This window comes from Artibeus jamaicensis, unplaced genomic scaffold, assembly GCF_021234435.1.
Source record: "Artibeus jamaicensis isolate MK-2021 breed Jamaican fruit bat unplaced genomic scaffold, CSHL_Jam_final scaffold_614, whole genome shotgun sequence".
Taxonomy (NCBI): domain Eukaryota; kingdom Metazoa; phylum Chordata; class Mammalia; order Chiroptera; family Phyllostomidae; genus Artibeus; species Artibeus jamaicensis.
The window spans coordinates 5,749,976-5,772,981 of NW_026522050.1; the positions used below are offsets into that span (position 1 = coordinate 5,749,976).

General features: G+C 37.0%; 2 protein-coding genes and 1 pseudogene across 2 annotated transcripts; 2 read left to right on the top strand and 1 right to left on the bottom strand.

Annotated features, from left to right (window-relative positions):
• Window positions 1-465: 465 nt before the first annotated feature.
• Window positions 466-1,414, bottom strand: LOC119062344 (olfactory receptor 5B3-like; annotated as a pseudogene).
• Window positions 1,415-14,572: 13,158 nt separating this feature from the next.
• On the top strand, window positions 14,573-15,541 carry LOC119062327 (olfactory receptor 5B2-like). Its single transcript, XM_037163287.2, has one exon. The coding sequence runs from the start codon at window positions 14,594-14,596 to the stop codon at window positions 15,539-15,541; it is 948 nt and encodes a 315-aa protein (XP_037019182.2). The 5' UTR covers window positions 14,573-14,593.
• Window positions 15,542-21,712: 6,171 nt separating this feature from the next.
• On the top strand, window positions 21,713-22,669 carry LOC119062342 (olfactory receptor 5B12-like). The gene has a single exon (XM_037163304.2). The coding sequence runs from the start codon at window positions 21,725-21,727 to the stop codon at window positions 22,667-22,669; it is 945 nt and encodes a 314-aa protein (XP_037019199.2). The 5' UTR covers window positions 21,713-21,724.
• The last annotated feature ends 337 nt before the right edge of the window (window positions 22,670-23,006 follow it).

Below are 23,006 nucleotides of genomic sequence, written 5' to 3' on the forward strand. Positions count from 1 at the left end.
TGAAGATGAAAAAAAATGGGACAACTGTAATAGCATAATCAATAAAATATGTTTTAAAATATTTTTAAACAGATAATATAAATCACAACAGTAGACATAAAATATCAGCATTAACAATTTAAAGCATTTTCAGAAGCAAAACATACATTATTATTATTGGTTTCTATTTCAACACATACATATCCTCCTAGCGAACATACGTGCACTTTGTTCATGGTCTTCTTTGTGGTGGTATTTTATGTGTATTTGCATTGATGTGGTAGAAAAAAATGCATGTTGGATGAGTGAATAAAGACAAGTGAACCCCAAGACATCTTAGCTTTTCCTGTTCAGGGACTTTTTGAACATAATGTGTCTCATTTTTAGGACAGGAGACTTTGGAATGGGCAAGGAGACTACTCTGGGACCTTAATTTAACTGTGGCCTTAAGAAAACTTGGTTACTGTGCATTGCACAGTGTTCAAATCATAATCCTAAAATCAGTTTAGCCTCTAAGACAACCTTCATGAGTGCACTCTTAACCTCCTTGTTCCTCAGGCTGTAGACCAGGGGGTTCAGCATGGGGATGACCATAGTATAGAACACAGATGCAATTTTGTCTGTGACCAGGCAATGGCTGGAGCTGGGCTGTAAGTACATGAAGATGGCAGTCCCATATAAGATGGAGACTGCAGTGAAGTGGGAGGCACAGGTAGACAGAGCCTTTTGATACCCCAAAGATGAGTGCATCTTTAGATCAGTGAAAAAGATGAATATGTAGGAAATCAAGATAAAGAAAAGTCCAAGAGAGGTGTTGAAGCTTGCTACACAAAGAAGAACGAGCTCACTAACATGTCTATCAGAGCAAGACAGAACCATGACTGCTGGAATGTCACAGAAAAAGTGATGGACCACATTGGACTCATAGAAAGAGAGGCTGAAGGTGTCCCCAATGTGGATGGAGGCATTCAGGAAGCCACAGACATAGGAACCTATGGCCAGAAACAAACACACACGTGTTGTCATGGTGGTGGTGTAATGCAGGGGTTTGCACACTGCAGCATAGCGGTCATAGGCCATGGATGCTAAGAGGTAATTTTCCACAGTGACGAAGGCTATGAAGAAGAACATCTGAGCAGCACATGCATTGTAGGAGATGACCATGTGTCCTAGAAGAAATCCAGCCATGACTATAGGAGTGACAGCTGAAGAGTAACACAAATCCACCAGAGACAGGTTACTGAGGAAAAAGTACATGGGAGTATGCAGACAAGAGTCCAAGAGAATCAATCAATGCCATAATTCCCAAATTCCCAATCAATGTGATGAGGTAGATGACAGTGAACATGATAAACAGGGGCACCTGCAGCTCTGGGTCGTTGGTTAGTCCTAGAAGGATGAACTCAGTCACTTCCGTACTGTTCTCCATCAATGAGGACAATCACGAAATGCTAGGTGGCTAGGAGAACAATAAAACGGTGAAAAAGACACTTAAATTGAGAAGGGTACATGCAACATGTATTATTTTGTTACAGCAACAACTTATTGTTGATTTATTTATTTATTATTCAACTACAGTTGAATCTTGTTAATTCATTTAGTTTCCTTTGTAGTTTAACAAATTGTCACTTCACAGTTATGCTTTTGTTTAACCTCCAGTAGGATACAAATTAATAGTGCACAAGATGAGTTTACAACCCTATCCAATCATTTATTTTGTTTTTAATTCATCTTCTTCAGGGAAGCAGCAGGAGATTTCATAAGTATCACTAAACTCCTCACTAAAGAAATTTTTGACATTTATAGTCCAGCCTCAATTCACTACTTTTTGAAAGTTCAAAACATTTGTTTTTGCTTTAACAATTCCTAGTATATTGCTTCATTAATAGTTATGTGGAAGTTAGCTTACCTGGCTTCTTGAAGAGGAGGGACAGACAGTCCCTGAATAGTGACTGTGAACTCAGAAATTTAGCCTTAAAATAATGCATAAGTAAGGATAAGCAAGCTATTTTAGGAGTGATCAAAAGGTCCCAAGTTCTCTGGGACAGAGAAAGATAGAGAATAAAAAAACACTAACAAGGACCCAGAACTCCGGGCTCAAGTCCCAAATCTACTGTGAATTCTTACTGTGACTTTGCAGGAGTCCCTTACCTTCTCCTTATCTGTAAAATAAACATAATAAAATTACTCTTCCTACATAATTTATGGGATTGTGGCTATAAAGAGCAATTAAGGAAAGTGTATAAAACAACTGACTAAATATGTACAATTTTAAACTTTCTCAATATATAATTTTATCTTCAGGTGATTTTCTTGGCCATGGTTGCAGGTTTCCTTTCAATAGACAGAAAGGCTATATTGAATGATGACTATTATCTTTCAGATTAATGTATGGTGATCAAAGAATCCAGCATGTAGTCCATTCACTCTAAAATTAAATCATGTGGAGCATTGTTGGTATTTCAGAGGACAGTGAAAGGAAGCCAGCAGTTAATTATAGAGCAATGGAGGTCTCAGGGAATGTGCCCCATGAGAACATCCCAGTTCCTCATCCCACTTTTTTAGGAAGAAGTAATTAAATTGCCTATGGGGACCTGACTGCATAGCGAGTGTGCATCATGTCTTCGTATTACTTATCATTTTTCCTTTTTAATTTTCAAAATGCATAACTTACAAACAGTAAGATCCACACATTTTGTGTGTATAGTTCTAAGAACATGGTTGAATATGCATGGTTATGTAACTACTACCAGAATTGAGATAATAGAACATTTCCATCATGTATGCACAAGCACAAGGTTCTTTGTGGTCAGCTCCTTCTCCTATCCAGTGCCCCTGGGTACCATTTGACTGTTTGTACGTGTAACTGCTTTTGCAAGAGTGCCCTGTAATTCTAGCATGTGAGTGAGCTGTAATCAGAAAATTATAGAGCACTTCCGCCAAGATGGAGGCATAGGTGGAGACACCGTGCTTTCTCACACAACCAAGTTTAGAGACAACTAAATATTAGCAATAGGAAACATAGTCAGAACACAGAAAATTGAACTTTTCAGAAGTCTAATAACAACAAATTCTTCAGCCTGACCGGTAAGAGGGGCGAAACCAGCAGCTGGAGGAGTGGGGTTGCACAGAAAAACTCCATCAGACGAACTCAGGTGCACAGAATCCAGGCACAGGGTTGGACCTGGTGGGCAACTCAGGGAGCGACTGTGGGGACAAGCGACTGTGGGGAAACAGCGAGGGAGCAGGGCTGCTGGTTGACTGTGGTTGCGCATGGATAGACAAGGGAGGGAGTGGGCAATTGGACGGGAGCTAGCAGGCCCCAGTGGCCAGTGGCAGAGGAGGGCGCCGCCATCTCCCCCCCCTCTGATCCTGACTCCACATACATAATAACCCAGCGACCTAAGTGGCCCCGCCTTGGCGAACCACCTAAGGCTCTGCTCCTCCTCCTCACCCAGCAGCGGGGAAACAGCAGAGGGGGCCGCCATTTCCCCGCTCTGACCCCGCCCCCACATACAGTGTCACAAACCAGCAACCCCACCCTGGAGGCCCCGCCCCACCCCTAAGGCTCCGCTCCTCATACTTAATGAGCGTGGACAGACCAAAAATGGCTCAAGAAGATCTCAAAGCCCCAGAGCCTATAAATCTAAGCAATGAAGAAATAGCAAAACTCTCAGATGCACAGTTTAAAACACTGGTGATCAGGATCCTCACAGAACTGGTTGATTATAGCCACAAATTAGACAAACATATGAAGGCGAAACTAATTGAAAGGAATGGAATTGCACAGGACACCAATAGCAATGAAAAGGAAACTGGGACTCAAATCAATGGATTGGACCAGAAGAAAGCAAATAATGGCCAAACAGAAAAGAGTGAAGAACCAAGAATTCAAAAAAATGAGGAGAGTCTTAGGAACCTCCAGGACATCTTTAAATGCTCCAACATCCAAATTATAGGGGTACGAGAAGGGGGAAAGGCACAGCCACCAATGGAAAACTTATTTGAACAAATAATAAAGGAGAATTTCCCCAATCTGGCAAAGGAAATAGACTTCCAGGAAATCCAGGAAGCTCAGAGAGTCCCAAAGAAGTTGGACCCAAGAAGAAACACACCAAGGCACATCATCATTACATTAGCCAAGATTAAAATGAAGGAGAGAATCCTAGAAGCAGCAAGAGCTAAGGGGACAGTCACCTACAAAGGAGTCCCTATCAGACTGTCAGCAGATTTCTCAAAAGAGACATTACAGGCAAGAAGGGGCTGGAAAGAGGTATTCCAAGTCATGAAATCCAAAGACCTACAACCAAGATTGCTCTATCCAGCAAAACTTTCATTTAGAATGGAAGGACAGATAAAGTGGTTCTCAGATAAGATCAAATTCAAGGAGTTCATCATCACCAAGCCCTTATTATATGAAATGTTAAAGGGACTTATCTAAGAAAAAGAAGTTAAAAAAACATGAGCAGTGAAAGGAAAGCAAACTCACAGTTATTAACAACCACACCTAAAACGAAAGCAAACTAAAAGGACAGCTAGATCAGGAGTGGAAACATAGAAATGAAGATCTCAAGAAGGGTTAGCAACAAGGGAGTGGGAGGACGAGAAGGGGGATAAGGTACAGAAAATAACTAGCATAGACAGTAGATAGAAAATAGATGGGGGTCAAGAATACTATGGGAAATATAGAATCTAAAGAACTTGAGACACATGGTCATAAACTAAAGGGGGTAATGGTGGGGATGGGGGGGTAGGGTGGAGGGGAATGAAGGGGGGAATAGAACAACTGTAATGGCATAATCAATAAAAAATAAATTTAAAAAAATTTGGAGGAACAAATAGGAAGGACACAGGGACGAGAACTAAGGGGGGGGAGGAAATGGGAGGGGGGTGGGGAGCAAGGGGCAGGGGAGGCTGGGATGGGAAAAATAGACAAAAAACTGTACTTGAAAAATAACTAAATAAAATTTTTTAAAAAAAATTATTTAAAAAAAGAAAATTATAAGGCACTGATGAAAGAAAATGAAGAAGATACAAATAAATGGGAGCCGATACAATGTTCATTGATAGGAAGAATTAACATTATTAAAATATCCATCTACCCATACCTCAACAAATTAAGGCCATATATGAGAAACCTATAGCTAATATCATACTCAATGGGCAAAAATTTAGCTTTCCCCTAAGATCAGAAACAAGACAAGGATGTCCACTTTTACCACTTCTACTCAACATAATATTGGAAGTTCTAGCCACATAGACACACAATCTAGCCACACAATCAAATCCCATTTATTTTATTTTTCATGTGAAAAATAAAAGGCATCCAAACTGGAAAGGAGAAAGTAAAACTGTTATTATTCACAGATGACATGACAGAATGCACAGAAAACCCTATAGACTCCACCAAAAAAAAAACTGTTTGACCTAATAAGTGAGTTGAAAAAACAGTAGAATACAAAGTCAATATTCAGAAATTGAAGGCATTTTTGTACACCTACAATGAAATATCAGGAAATGAAATTATGAAAAAAACTATTTACTATAGCAAGAAAAATAAAGTACTTAGGAATAACCTTAACCAAAGAGGTAAAAGACCTGTACTCAGAAAACTGCACAACAGTGAAGACAGAAATAAAGGAAGGCACAAATAAATGGAAGCATATACATGTTCATGAATTGGAAGAATTAACATTTTTAAAATGTCCATGCTATTCAAAGCATAACACAATCCCTATTAAAATACCAATGACATATTTCACAGATAGAGAACAAATATTTTAAAATTTTATATGGAACCATAAACTATCCCAAACAGCTGCATCAATTTTGAGAAAGAAGAAAAAATAGGAGGAATCAAAATATCTGAAATCAAACTACATTACAAGACCACTGTAATCAGAATAGTCTGGTACTAGCATATGTACAGACACAGATAAAATTAACAGAATAGAGAGCCCAGAAATAAACCTATGTTTCTATGGTTAATTAATATTTGACAAAGGGGGCAGTTGCATAAAATGGAGTAAAAATAGCCTCTTCAACAAATGATGTTTGGAGATCAGGACAGATATATGCAAAAAAAGAGAGAGAGAGAGAGAAAGAGAGAGACCGCCAACTTATAGCATGCACCAAAATAAAATCAAGATGGATAAAAGACTTAAATATAAGTTATGACACCATAAAAGTCCTAGAGAAAAACATAGGCAGGAAAATTTCACATATCCCATGCAGCAATATTTTCACCAATGTGTCCCTGAGGACAAGGGATATAAAGGAAAGAATGAACAAATGGGACTTCATCAAAATAAAAAGCTTCTTCACAGCTAAAGAAAATATCAGCAAAATGAAAAGGGAACTAATTATATGGGAAAATGTATTTGCCAATGCTATCTCAGAAAAGGGCTTGATCTCCAAAACATATAAAGAGCTCACATGACTCTACACCAAGAAGATAAACAATCCAATTAAAAAATGGGCAAAGGACCTGAACAGACACTCCTCTAAGGAGGGCATACAGAGGGCCCAAAGTCACATGAAAAAATGCTCAACATCACTAGCCATCAAAAAGATGCAAATTAAAAACACAATGAGATACCACTTCACACTAGTCAGAGTGGCTATAAGAAACAAATCAACAAAAAACAAGTGCTGGCAATGTTGTGGAGAAAAGGGAACCCTAGTACACTGTTGGTGGGAATGCAGACTGGTGCAGCCACTGTGGAAAACAGTATAGATTTTCCTCAAAAAACTTAAAAAGATTTGCCTTTTGACCCAGTGATTTCATGCCTCTGAATCCTGAAACACCAACTCAAAGGAATCTATGCACCTCAATATTTATAGCAGTGATATTGACAATAGCCAAGTGCTGGAAACAGCCTAATGCCCATTGGTAAAACCTGTGGTACAATTACACAATGGAATGCTACACAACAGAAGGAAAGAATGAGCTCCTACCATTTGTGACAGCGTGGATAGAATTGGAGAGTATTATGCTAAGTGAAATAAGCCATTCAGTGAAAGACAAATACCATGTGATCTGACTTGTGTAACTTAATTGGGGGAAAAAAGGGTAAGGACCAAGTCAAGAAACATGTATAAAGAACTGACCCATGGACATCGACAACAGGGTGGGGATTGACTGTGAGACAGAGGGGCTGGGTGGGGCACAGGAGGAGAGCAACAGAGGAAAAATTGGGACATCTGTAATTGAACAAAAATAAAAACAAAAATATATAGATTCTTATTCACAATAATCACATTTGAATGGCTTAAGAGCCACATGTTGCTGTCAGGCACTATGTGGAATGGGAGTTAAAACATATTTTCATTATGGCAGGAAGTTCTATTTTCATTATGGCAGGAAGTTCTATTTTCATTTTGGCATAAGATCAACACTGATCAAAAAGATAGGAAATTAAACATAATTGTATTCAGGTTTACATAATTTGAATGTATAGTCATCAAACATCACAATTAAATTAAGTAGAAAGTTTCAACATTGAAATTACTTTTTGTATTTGTCTTTATAAAGGGTTGTTTTTCCTCTAAAATGTAACAAGAATCATTTCAAATCATAAGAGGAAATTCAGCTTGTAGGTGAAGAATATGAAAAACTCAAGTCAACAATTTTTAAACCTCACTTACCTAATTTTAAAAGTTATTAACTTTAGTAAATATTTTATACAAAAAATAAAATGTCCATGCTACCCAAAGTAATCTATAGATTCAATGAAACTCCTATCACTACTCCCAATGTCATGTTTCACAGAATTAGAATGAATATTTCAAAAATTTATATAAAAACAAAAGGCCTCACAAAGCAGCCACAATACTGAGGAAGAAGAACAAATTTAGAGGAATTGTTATTACCTAATAAACTATATTATAAGGCTATAGTAATCAAAACTGCATGCTAGAAACATAAAACAACCCATAGATCAATAGAATATTACAGAGTCCAGAAATAAATTCACACCTTTATAGTCAAATTAATATTCAATAGAGGAAGCAAGCACATGCAATGGGCTGAAGATAGTTTATTCAATAAATGGTGTTGGGAAAATTGGACAGATACATGGAGAAAAATGAAACTAGACCTCCTTCTTACACCATATGAAGAATAAATTCAAAATGAATTAAAGACAAATATTATATCAAAAACCATATAAATCCTAGAAGAAAACAGGCAGTAAAATCTCGGACATTGCTCAAGCAATATTTTTACCAGATATATCTCCCCAGGCAAGGGAAACAAAAGAAAAAAATAAACAAATGGGACTTAATCATAGTAAAAAGTTTTTGCACAGCAAAGGAAATCATCAACAATAAAAAGACAAGCCACAGAGAGGGAGATTATGTTTGCCAAAACACCTGAGAAGGGGTCAATATTCAAAATTCATAATGAACTTACAAAACTCAACACCAAAAAAAAAAAACAAACAATCTAATTAAAAATGAACGAAGAATCTGAATAGACACCTCTCCAAAAAGGACATACAGATGGCCAGTAGACATAAAATACTCAACATCACTAATCATCAGATAAATGAAAATTAAAACCATAATATAATGAGATATCACCTAACACCTGCCAGAATGGCTATCATCAATAAATTGACAAACAAGTGCTGGCAAGGATGTGGAGAAAAGGGAATTTTTTTGGAATGTTGAAGGGAATGCAGGCTGGTGCAACCACTGTGGAAAGCATGTAGAGATACCTCAAAAACTAAAAATGCTTTGGACCCAGCATTCCCACTTCTGGGAGTATATTCTAGAGACCCAAAACACTAATTCAAAACAACATAAGCACCCCTATGTTCATTGTAGCATTATTTACAGTCACCAAGATATGGAAGCAGCACAAGTGTCCATCAATAGATGAATGGATAAAACAACTATGGGACATTTTCATAATGGAATACTACTTGGCTGTAAAAAAGTAGAAAATTTTACCCTTTGCAACAGCATGGATGGACCTGGAGAACATTATGCTGAGTGAAGTAAGCCAGTCAGAGAAAGACAAATACCATATTATTTCATTTATATGTGGAATCTAATGAACAAATTGAACTAACAAGCAAAATAATGACAGACTCATAGATAGAGAGCAGAATGACAGCAAAAGGGTGGGGAGATAAGGGGGTGGAGTGATAATACAAAAAGAAAAATGGACTCATGGACTGGGCTACAGTGTGGTAGTTGCAGAGGGGAAGGGGAGAAAAGGGGTTTAAATGGTAATGGAAGAATACAATAAAAAGAATTTTTTAAAAAGAAATATGAATCCAGATTTTTATATCCAGATAAACTACCATTTGAGTGTGATGGCAAAATTAAATATTATGAGACACATAAAAGCCAAAATTTGTTCTCTCCACAGGTTCAGAAGTACAGTGAAAGTGTTTCTGCAATAGGGAAGAGATGGAATTTATCAGAATGGGGAATTTGGGAGAAGAAACAGCATATTTTGTTCTTTTTGTCTTGCTTATCTGCAGCAGGATGACTTCTTATCTTCCATCTGCTTTCTTTATATAGTATGAATGATGAGATAGCACCTGCCTGTTAAAGGAGAGACCTATATAACTTTAGGTTTTCTATAAGCAGACCCTGAGTCAAGGATTTCATTTCAAGTAGTTTATTTGGGAATTAATAGCAGAAAGCACTAACAGAGTAGTGAAAAAGAGGGTCATGGATGGAAGGAAGTCAATTCAGGGTTTCATTAGTGAGTGTGTTAAATATGTGGACAACTGAGTTTAATTATACCAAGAAGCATGGGAGCACTGTATATACATACCTGAAACTTATACTATCTGACAGTTGAGGAATCTGGTGTATATATTATTCTACTGCTATCTGTCATTTACTGATGACTGCCACTTGAGAAATTGCCTTGTCTGTCCATTGATTAAAAATATTCTTACAAAAAATAAATGCTCATTCCAAGAGTTGCAACTCTTTTTTCATAAGTATTTGCCTACCCAGAGAAAATGATTGACATAGGTTTGTAAATAGGGCACCAACAACCTATGTTACAGGGCAATAATTCATGACAGAAAAAAGCCCATCTGTCTAATATCTGAATCAAACTTTTTAGTTAACTTGTCAGTATTAAAACCAATTTAATCTCCATCCTTCTAACTCCTATGTTAATCTGTGTATTCACTGCAAATGCAGAAAGAAAAATAAAGATGTTATTTATAAATCTCCAGACAGTTCTAGTCATTTAGTATTTGGCTAGACCAAGTAAAAGCATAAGGAGAAAAAAGGAAATTGTTTTGTCTATGAAAAGAAAATAAATTTTAGCAATATTTTTCAAATATTAATAATTACCATAAATTAAATAAATTAGATATGCTGCTCATCTGTGTATATTATGAGGGGAGACCCCAAAACACCAGAATTATCTTATGGGGGGTGGGCCCTTTGTAGTACAGGTTTCCCCCACTAGGTGAGTTCCAGGAACCTATCTGTATCTGTGTCCCAGCTGGTATTGTGAGAGGCTATGTTTGGATTCGGTGAAATTTTTTTGACTATTTCAATGTATTTGCCCATTTTATGATGAGTGATTTATGAGTGCACCTGCCCACACCCTGCTGGATATGCAGCAGTTTTTGACCCAAAATGGCATCACCCCCATGGCTCCACCACCCCTATTCAACCAATTTCACTGCAAGTGACGCTTTTTTGTTTCCTCAGATGAAAAAATTCTCAGAGGAAAATGTTTTGGACAAGGTGAAACAAAAAACGGCAGAAGTACTAATAAAAGGCATCCAGATTAATGAGTTCAAAAACTGTTTTGAGCAGTGGAAAAAATGTCTCAGTGGGTGTATTGCATCAAATGGAGAGTACTTTGAAGGTCACTTAAGTTTGAACAAGTAAAAATAAATACACAATTTTTTATAAATAAATTCCAGGTTTTTGGGTCCCCCATTGAACACCTAAATAAAAACAGGGTGGGTAATGACATGAATTTCTGAAAACACATCTTTGTGCTACTCCACATACCAAACTCAACATACTGAACTATGTCCCTGTGTGCAGTTTAATTGCTTTTTCCTTAGGTAAGGAAGAACTAATGGCTCTCACAGGGGACTTGTTCCCTCAAGACTAGCATGCCTGTACAATTTTCTCCTGATTCCCCCTCTGAAATCTCAATATGACTCTGCACGAGATTATTTAAAAGAGGTTGAATTCTGAGCAGAGCCAGATCGGTCACCAGGTATTCAAATGAATGCTAATCCTTTTTTAGTTTACTCACTGGCCTTTCTTCCAACTATTTGCAGTAATTCTTTAAAGACAGTAAATTAAAATACCTTATGATAAAAATTATATTTATTCATTCTGAAAGAATAACCCCCTACTAAGTGCTTTTATAAACCCATCTTCATTTGCTATTCACAGACACAATACTGGAAATTATATGGGAGAGATAATTTTATTATGTCTATATTACAAATAAGAAGACTTAGCTCAGCTGAAGGTAAATAACTTGTTCAAGTATGCAGAAAAAAATCCATGGTAGGTGAAAGACTTAAAACAAGGCTTCCTAGCTCCATGTTCATGACCTGTCCACCATCTCTTCATGTTTCAGGGATATTGGAAAGTTTTAATTGGTCCACGAGAGACAGTGTCTCCAAAATTATTTATACATTCTTCCAGGGATGAATTTCTAATCTCAGACTCACATTTCAAGATTGCCTTTTTCTTCTTTCAAGGAACATGGTAAGCTTCTATATTCAATATGTAGCATTCAAATGTAAGTACATCTTATTCAGTAGATATGCAATAATATTTATGAAATGTCATGTTGCTTTCCTTCAGAGGATGAGCAGAAACCTAGAAGAGATAATACTCTGATTGAATAGATCATCGACGCATCCAGTTCACCATATATGCAGCTGTCAGTGAAGGATAGCTAATTTAGATGATGAAACAACTTGTCTTTAACCTCCAGAAGGGTCATCATGAAAATACCAAGATTCTTCTTTTTTGCATTTTATTGAAGGTAATTATTTTTTATACATTTTTAATTAAATGTATTGGGCTTAAATTCATTAATTAAATGATAAGGGTTTCAAGTGTACAATTATACGATACGTCATCTGTATATTGCATTGTATGTTCACCACCCAAAGTCAAATCTTCCATTATGGTATAATGGACCCCCTTTACCCTTCACTACCTCCCCCACCCCACTTCTCCTCTGTTTACCATCATACTGTTGTCTGTGTCTATGTTTATATTTTTTATTCATTTGTTGTTTTGGGCTTTATATCCCACATATTCTTACTCCATTTTCACTATTATTTCCCCTTAATGGGCCCTTTTCATTACTTGCACATTTAGAAAACCTAAAAGTGGGGTGGTCCAAGTCATGAAATCCATTTGAGAAGGGTTTGAACCTTGAGTAAGGTCACAGTAGGTGGAATTTTAGTGAGGCACATAATCTCTCAAATCCTCCATTTTCTTAATTGTAAATAAGCTTTATGCATATGTATGTGGATATGTATACTCCTTCTTTCTACTTTTCTGTCTAATCTGTTATCTATCTCTTCATCTATCATTCATTCATTTGTCTCTCTGCTTATATGATCATCTGTCTGTCTTGTCTGATTTCTGCCTATCAATCTATAACATAAAGTAGTACGTAAGTACTGTGTTACTGCTACTAACACCTGGATATCTGATTTGGGAATAGATTTATTCCAGCTATGTGTCCTTAGACAAATTAATACTTCTTTCTGCTCTTCTGTTGATTAACATACACAATTAGGAAGTCCACCTTGTGATCTGTGAAGATGCCTCATCTTCAACAATCTCTAACTATAGATAATTTACTTATCGTATATTCTTTTATTTCCACTGTGGCAGTCTGAATAATTATGTTCAATTATGCTCACATTCTAATCCATGGAATTTCTGATTATGTTCTCTATGTGGTAAAAGGTTCTGCATAAATGTAGTTAACTTAAAGATTTTTATACTCGATTATCCATGTGGGTCCAATAAGAACATACCAGTCATAATAAAATCTAGCAAATGCTAAATAAAAACCTATAGCTTATACTATTATTTGAGTGATGTACTTACAAACATAAATACTGCAAATTTCAGACACATAAAATAATGTGTGCAGGGGCCAAAAGGAAGATGGTAGAAAACAGTAGTTTATCAGAAAATGGACGTCCTTCCAAGGATTACAATTATATATATAAAGATTTGAAACATTGTGCTTATTCATGAATAATCTGCAGCACTAGAGTCGATGCTGCAGACATAAATTCTAAACCCTCAGTCTTTGTGACCTTGCTAAGTGTTGACAGTAACCACAGTAAAAATGAGTCTAAGATACAATAGGAGTCTTTCAACACAAGCTAAACTGTGGATCAAATGGAAAAAATTAAGCAAAAAATGGTCTTGAAGATCCCTGGGTTCTCACAAATGCTTGAAAATGTTACTGACATAGAAGAGGTAGGACAGAGTGAGACATACTGGAAGAAACAAACAACAAAAAAACTGAGTGGCTCTATTGTGTAAAAAAGTGCAAATCAAAGACTAAAGCTACCAGAATTCAAAACCCATCCACACCTTGAACCTCCCATGTTGCTACTTAATCTTTCCTAAATCGACACCATTTTTCCATTCTAAAGATGGCACAAATAAGGGATGCATTGAACACTCCCATTGTGTGAACTATTTGCCATGATTATTTCATCTAATTCTCACAATAATTTTGACACAGGTTCTAATATCATCTTCATTTTACTGATGCATAAAATGAGGCTCAAGAAACTTCATTTACGGCCAATGTCTTCCAGATAAATGGTAGGGCTTATAGGTGAAAGTATATGTGCATCACCCCTAAGCCAAATATTTTATACCCAGTTCTATACCTTCTCTTTAGAGTTGCTTTTGTTGGTTGTATTTATCTCTCATACTGCATTTATCTCACTGCATCATTATATGCATACACTTGTGAATTAGTCTACTGTGCAACCCAAACATTAAACTTGGTGAATGTATTCAATCATTAAAAATATAAAATAAACAGACTTTAAATCAATTCAAATTCACTAATGGCATTTAGTTTTGGGACCATTCTGACTGGGTCTAAAGCATGCTCTGTTAATAATCATGTATACTTGAATAAATTACTCAATACTTTGGTTGCCAAGTTACCTCATATATGAATGGGCATAAAAATGAATTAATTTAATTGGGATAATGAGAGTATCAAATGAATATAAATGAGCACTATAGAAGTGTAAGCTATTAGTAGACTCAAAGACTCTAGTTTGGGCAATAAATCCATTTCAGGCATGTGACCTTGAACAGTTCCTTACTTTTTCTTTTGACTGGGTTCACTCATATATAACATTAAGAAGTTGGGAAATGATTTGTGAAAAATCTTTCTGTACAAAAGTCTATTCCTGTATAGATAAGTTATCCACTAAATTGCATTGTTTTTCTCATGCTGTAGAAATGGAGGATATTAAAAACAAATTATTGCTGTAATAAAATAATGCTATGTATTATTTCTATGCAACTCTTCTTTGTTCATCCCTCTGTTCTCTTCTTTTTGCTATAGATATCTTGTGATTCTCAAGTCATATCCATGGAGAACAATACAGAAATGACTGAATTCATCCTGTTAGGACTAACCAATTCCCCAGAACTACAGGTCCCTCTCTTTATTATTTTCACCCTCATTTACCACATCACTCTAATTGGGAACCTGGGGATGATAATGTTGATACTGCTAGACTCTCATCTGCACACTCCCATGTACTTTTTCCTCAGTAACCTGTCTCTGGTGGATTTGTGTTACTCTTCAGCTGTCACTCCTACAGTCATGGCTAGATTTCTTCTAGGACACAAGGTCATCTCCTACAATGCATGTGCTGCTCAGATGTTCTTTTTTGCAACCTTCGCCACTGTAGAAAATTACCTCTTGGCCTCAATGGCCTATGACCGCTATGCAGCAGTGTGCAAACCCCTGCATTATACCACCACCATGACAACAGGTGTGTGTGCATGTATGGCCATAGGTTCCTATTTCTGTGGGTTCCTGAATGCCTCTATCCATATTGGAAACACCTTTAGCCTCTCTTTCTGTGAGTCCAATGTGGTCCATCATTTTTTCTGCGATGTTCCAGCAGTCATGACTCTGACTTGTTCTGATAAGCATACCAGTGAACTGATTCTTATTTTTATTTCAAGCTTTAATATCTTTCTTGCACTTTTTGTTATCTTGATTTCCTACCTGTTCATAGTTAATACCATTTTGAAGATGCGCTCAAGACAGGGATACCAGAAGGCTTTATCTACCTGTACTTCTCACCTTGTTACAGTTTCCATATTTTATGGGACTGTCATTATTATGTACTTACAGCCAAGTTCCAGTCATTCCATGGACACAGACAAAATTGCATCTGTGTTCTATACCATGGTCATCCCCATGCTGAACCCTGTGGTCTACAGCCTGAGGAACAAAGAGGTCAAGAGTGCATTCAAGAAGGTTGTTGAGAAGGCAAAATTGTCTCTGTTTTGTTGTAATGCATAGAATCTGCAAAATGTTATTTCATTCCTGTTAGATCTGCTCCATGAAATAACTCAGCTGTTAATGAACATCTGAGGTATTAGAACAAAAGTTTTGTCTAATGTTATTTATTTCTTTTGTTGAGGGTTAGGTCCAATAACCTAAAATGGAGAGAAATATAACAATTGTTCTAAATGAAGTTTAATTAATGAAGCATATGTTATTGTTGGCATATTTTATCCAGAGCTAAATAATTATAACAGCTTAATAAATTAATGTTTCGGTCATTGCTGAGTGATTGGGGGAGAAAAAGCATGTGCATGTGAAAGTTTCCAAAGGTGAATTGCCATGTTAGAATAAATGAGATATGGTTAAGTCATTTTTACCTTAGTCTCTGAGTATCAGTTCTTCACTTTTTGTTTTAAAAATTGCACTGAAGTTAATAATAACATTTTTGGATGGGAGAAATAAACAGAAAACCGTAGTTGAAAAATAACTAAATAAAAATTTTTAAAAATAATAATAATATTTTTGAAATGGTAATGCCACTCACTCATTTCTACTTTTGTTCAGCTAGGTCATATCTTATCACTTTCCTACCATTCATGCCACTTCACTCACATTAGTTTCTTTTTTGTTGTTGTTGTTCCTTTATGGCTGTCTCATTTTCCCCCCATTTCTCTCTCTTCCCCACTACTTAATCTTCTCTTAGCTTCTTTGTATTCTCTGTTTCCTCTACACATTATATTCCCACACTCATTTCCAATTGCTGGTTACATGTTACCTACTCTGGGATGTTGTAGAGGACTGCCACTGACTACTTGATAAAATAGTCACTCCAGTTCATGGATTTATTTTTACCCCGAGTCTGCTCTATTCCTCATAGTCATCATCAATGTTAAAGATTTGAATTCATTTATTCACCTGTTCAACTATTTCCCTCAACTTGATTGGAATGTCCCATTGAGCATTAGTTTAATCTGGTTCTTTCACAGGAAATCAAGCTTTGAGACTTGATTTAAAAATACTTTTAATGTGAATTAAAACAATTCCAGAAATTTCAAACTCTATGTGTAAAAATAGCTCCAGAAACTCTGTACACTTCAAGAGGAAAATACTGACAAATAGCCACTAGAAAAAGACCTCAAGTTTTTGCAGAAATATAGTAGTCTCAGTAAATCTCCCTCCAAACACTAAACAGTTCTTCCTCTTTTGAAATTTTTCAAACTCTTTGCCTGCACACTTGCAGTTAACCAGCAATGGACAAAGGTAACTAAAGACAAATTAAAACATCTCCCCCACTTCCAAAGGAAATCTTAATAAAACGTTTGCTAATCATACCATGACTTAGTGTTAATTTATGTTACTCAGTAGACTTCATCTCTTCTTAATAACTTGAACTACACTGAAATGAAACGTACTGAAGAGGTTTCCTTTGTTGCAAGTGTATGAGATTTGTTAATTTTGTGTGGGACAGTTTTGTGACGAAACATGTTATGACATTGAAACACCTCAAAAACATGTTAAGTTAAAGAAGCCAGATGTTAGAAGAAGGATATTAGACGATGTCACTTCCATGAACTATCTAGAATATATAAACCAGTAAAATGTGATTACTTATTGATAGGGGGTTGGAGAAAGGAGAAATGGGAGTAATAACTAATATATATGGGGTTTGTTTCTGTGGTGAAGGAAATGGGGTTTCTTTCTGTTCTGGAGTAAGATATTTGTGATGGTTGAAAACACTGGGAACGTGAGAAAAACACTGATTGGACACTTGAAATGGTGGATTTTATGTTATGTTAATTATAGCTCAGTAAAAACATTGCAAAGAAAATGAATGAAATTGAATCCCTTTTTTCACATCACATACAAAAATGCATTCAGAATGTAAACCCAAATGTAAAGGCTGCACCTCTAAGACACTCAGGATGACATATAGACATATATCTTTGTAAACTTGGGCTGGGCAAAGCCTTTACATACAACACCACAAGTACAAACAATAAAAGAAAAGTAGGTACATTGAATTCCATCAGTTAAAATATTTGTACATCAGAGAGCACCTTCTACAAAATGAGTTCATCCCCACAGGCAACAAAAACACGCATCACTTACTACATGTGTTTTTGTATTAGATAGGAAGGTCTACATCATGTTGCAGGGGCAAATAAATCCCAAAGTCCTATGATTTAACACAACAAACACTTATCCTACTTCTGCTACTGCCTGTGCATCCCAGGTCATCCAGGAAAGCAGTGGTCTCTCTGCATGTGTGCATTCAAACACCAGGCTGATAGAGACTTTGCCACTTGTAACTTCACTCTCTGGAACACGCAGTCCCTTGAGTTACCATGGCAGAGAAAGAAGCAATGGATGGTTGTGCACTGGCTTTTCTGTACTTCTACCCAGCAATGACAAACATCATTCCTTCTCCAGAACTAGTTTACGGCTATACCTGCCTACAAACAGGCAAGGAAATGGGTAGAGCAGCACCTGTACACTTTGAGCACCACTATTTTTGCTCCAAATGACATGTCATTTTTTTATTAATGATAAACAGTAATGCTTATTTATCTCTTGACATGGGCTAGACATCATGCTCAGCTTTGTGTATATGTCATCTCATTTAACCTTTAGGACTCTCCTATGAAAGATATACAATATTATTATGCTTCTTTTCCTCAGTGATACAATCAAGTTTGGAGACATTAAAGACCTTGAGCAAGTTCACCTTGCGACAAATGACAGAACCAAAGTTTGAGGGCAGACCACATGACTGTGCAGCTCACACTTGTAACAACTGTGTTAGACTGCATTGATAAGAGTTAATTCTGCTGGGTGCTCTGGGTCAGAGATGCCTACCCAGAGGAAAGAATGGATCCATCCCCTTAGTTCTGAAAATAAGACAAAGAATGCCTCCCAAATATCCCTAGGCCAGGTAAGTGGTAAGGAAACTGGGTATATTTTATTTTAAAAAAAACTCCTATGGAGATATCTAGGCTTTTAAGAAATAGTTAGGTATGAGGAAGTTTGCATGAGGTCCTACATCACCTGGATCAGAAATTTTACTGAGTTTTAATTTTTGTCACCTAACTTGGCTGTAGCACTGCTGATTTGATGAGTGGAGGCTCTTCTCTCTAAGCTTCCACCATCCCCCCAACCCCCACCATTTCTTCATAAGCAGTCTCAGCTGAAACACATACAAACATTATCCTCTGATATCTCCAGTCAGGTTCAAAATTAGGAGGGCCAATCTGGGATCAGGAGCCTCCTGAGATATCTACTCATGTGAGACTAAGTGCTTCCCCCAAGAATTGCTGTGTGAAAAGGTAGTTGTCTCTACCTTGGTATTTGCAAGAGCACAAGCCCAAGTCATGTTCCACAACAGAAGGCTCTACAGGTGGGGAAGGAGTTTCTGCACCATGATGCTTTTTTGGATGTGGACTTCTCTCTATAACCTATGTATGAAGGTTTTCCATACTCCTTCCTTTGTAGCCTCGTTTGTCTCTTCCTAGGACAAAGGTAAATATCAAGAAATATACAATTAGAATGGGAAGGGGTGCTAGAAGAGTCAACGGTCTTTATCTTGCAAATGAGGAAGATAAAGCCCAGAGAGATTAAACAGCTAGATCATGGACACCCTGTTAGCTAGTTGTCTTGTCACTCCCAGCCCACTGCTCTTTCCACTTACTATGCTGCTCTATAGCACCCAGATTTCCATGTTCACTGCAATCAGAGGTCTTATATAAGTGGTCGGGGTGATGGTTAGATTCCACAGGGAGATTGTACCTCCTAACTTTTTTATTTAGAATGAACCATCATGGAGTAGTACAAATCCCATCTCTCATTCTCAATTTCAGAGGTCCTAGGACTTTCCACATCTATTCGGGGATCTCAAATGTAAAGCCATTTTCTTTAAGAATATCAAAGTTTGAACCGTCATTACTGTTAGCTAAATATCTTTTGGTAACCAAGAAGAGATGAACTAGTCTGTGAAAGTAATGGCCTAGATTACCAGATTTTGGTTATGCACTTTCATATGCTGACTCAGAGGGCCCTGCTATAGACCCAAAGTATTTATGAGGTTTCTGTGTCAAGGAGCTAGAATTAATCTTTCATGAATCAATCCTGGAGGATACTCAAAGACAAAAAGAACTACAAATAATTCTTAAACTTTTTCAATATTCATATTATGAGTGACAATGTGGGCAACATTTATTTAATTTATTTCTATATTCCTGGTACCTACAACCATGCCTAAAACACAGTTTAAAAAATAACAATAAAATAAAATACATAAAATGTTAGTATCTTTTATGCTTGTCATAGAGAGCTTCCATATTCATTGTCACATTAGAGCAAGATAGCAGTCAATGAAGGAACTAGAAGACCTTGAAGGAAAGAAGGGGAAGGGTTTTAAATCAAGGAACATGTATGAAGGAACAATGGACAAAGAAAATGGGGGGGGGGAGGATTTAATGGGGGACAGGTCAGGGGAGAGCAATGGAGGGAAATGGGGACAACTATAATTAAACAATAAAAAAATAAAAATAAAATAAATTTAATTTGAAAAGATCTGACCACTGGCAGACCTACACCCAGTTGATTATAAATTGAACTAGGATTAAAATTGGCCTTGTGTTTATACTACATTCCTACCCACACCACACCACCTCTGAACTGCTGGATTAGAGGAGCAGTTTTGTGTGCTTCTGTGCCTATAAATAGTATAGGTAAGAAATTTAGTCAATATATTGGCCATTCTCAAGCATCAATAAAATACAGAAATTAACTTTGTCCAAAAAGAAATTTAATCAGATTCACATTTATGCATTTGGATCAACTCTGGCCACTCTGGCAAGCAGAGACACGTAAGAAATGATAAACCAGTCTCAGGAAGAAGTAACTTCATTGTCAGTAGGGTGTTCTGGTATATTCTGGATACTTTTATGGTCATTGTGTAACACTGTCTACACACTTTTATTGTAGCACTAAACACGTTGGGGGGGGTTAATTTGTATGCCTCCTTGTCTCTACTTCCTTATAAAGTGAGGAATCATGTAACATCAGGTCCTGGCATAGAGCTGGTTTATGTGCAAAACTAGCTGGAGGATAATGAGGAGAGTGAGCTAACATTTCATGTGCCAGGCATTGTTTTAGTAGGCTCCACATGTCATTTAATTTCATCTCTTCAGCTCCATATAGTAACACATTGGGTAGGACATGAACTGAGTATTTCATAGACGACAATGACAGAGATTCACAGAGTCTAAGTAATGTTCCCAAGTTGCATTCCATCTAACTTGCCAATCAGTGAATGACACACCTGTACAACTGAAAAAGAAAACCACTGTATTCTTGTTGGTAACAGTCACCTTGGGCCCTTCCTCTAAATGATTGTAGTATACCTATAACCTGACACCTTTTTTTTCTTTCTTTCAGGGTTCAATTCTATCTCTCTTGTTTCTACCAATTACATTTTCACATTACACCCTAACTGAGATTTTGATTGTGCCATGCATTTTACCAACTAGTAATACCTACCTGCTTATAACTGCCTGTTTGCACAATTGTGTTTACCACTTCATGCTTTTATCCATAATGTTTATCCTGCCTGGTATAATAGTAGCTGTGGTAATAGTAGCCTCAGTGAGAGAGAAAGAAAAGTGTGGGTGTCCCTAAAGCAGGGCTCCATATCACTGTGTGTCTTTAGCTATTATTAACAAACTGGGGAGGCATCACTAAGAAATGGGAACTACATTAGACAGGATTTGTCAGCATCATATACCAATGACCAACTAAATGTGTCTTATATTTAATTTCTGTTAATTTAGCTTTTTATGTATATTTTAAACAAAGGCATTTTCAAGATATGGCAAGTAGTGAAAAAAGTTCTCCGTGGTTTAATGTAATAGAATATACCACACAGCAAGCAAGCTGAAATTTGTCCCAGAGTTATAATATGTTAGCCAGAGTTAACAGGGACATCCCAGTGTCCTTCTGTACCTCTTCTAGATGAATGACATTCAACCCACTCAAAACCACCATTTAGACCCACTTCTTGCACACAGGCTCTTGATCTTGACAGGAAGCTGACATATGTGACCAAGAGACATGGCTGGCACTTCAATACTCATGATAATCATCAACTAATATTATTTTATGTAGACTCATTCTTTCATAGGTGATTCCCAAACGACTTTCATGGAGAACATTTCAGAGGTGACTGAGTTCATTCTTGTGGGGTTAACAGATGCCCGAGAGATGCAGATCCCCCTCTTCATCATCTTCTCCCTCGTCTATCTTATCACTCTGGTTGGAAACCTTGGGATGATCATATTGATTCTGTTGGACTCTCGACTCCACACTCCCATGTACTTTTTTCTCAGTAACCTCTCTCTGGTTGACTGTGTTTATGCCTCAGCTGTCACTCCCAAGGTAATAGTGGGGTTTCTCACAGGAGATAAGACAATATCATACAATGCATGTGCTGCCCAGATGTTTTTCTTTGCAGCTTTTGCCACTACTGAAAGTTTCCTCCTGGCCTCAATGGCCTTTGACCGCCACGTGGCGGTGTGTAATTCCCTGTATTATGCCACCACTATGACAAGCACTGTGTGTGCTTTGCTGGTCACTGGACCCTACATCTGTGGACTCTTGGAATCTTCCATTCATATTGCCCTCACTTTCCACCTCTCCTTTTGTCATTCCAATGTTGTTAATCACTTTTTCTGTGACATTCCCCCACTGCTGGCTATCTCTTGCTCTGACATCCACACAAATGAGATTGTGCTCTTCACATTGGCAGCGTTCAATGTCTTTTTCACTCTCTTGGTTATCCTGAGCTCTTACCTGTTCATTTTCATTGCTATTCTGAGGATGCGCTCAACTGACGGACAGAAGAAAGCCTTCTCCACCTGTGCATCCCACCTAGCCACTGTTTCCATTTTCTATGGGACAATCATCTTCATGTACTTACAGCCAAGTTCTAGTCATTCCATGGACACAGACAAAATGGCATCTGTGTTTTACACCATGGTCATCCCCATGCTGAACCCAGTGGTCTACAGCCTAAGAAATAAAGAGGTCAAGAGTGCATTCAAGAAGGTAGTTGGAAAAGCAAAGTCTTTATTGGGGTCAGCCTACTAATTGGAAATAGCATGCAAGGAATTGAACCTTGTAATAGGCTTTAGTGTCTATAAATATTTTCTGAATTTTAGTTATTTCTGTGTTTTTTAAAAAGAGAAGTAAGCCTTTATCTTCTTATTTCATAAATAAAGTTGGTAATTATTTCTTGTCTTTAATTTGTTTGATTTTTCTCCAAATGATACTGGATCTATTCATGTCTTAAGACTATGACTAGGTAGGAGAAATTTTTAATGTCTTTTTCCAGAAATACAATGCTACTTCTATCTTAAGATCAAGATTATAATCCTAGATGCTATAGAATCCTACACTATACCACTCTATTGGTCTAATGTCTGAA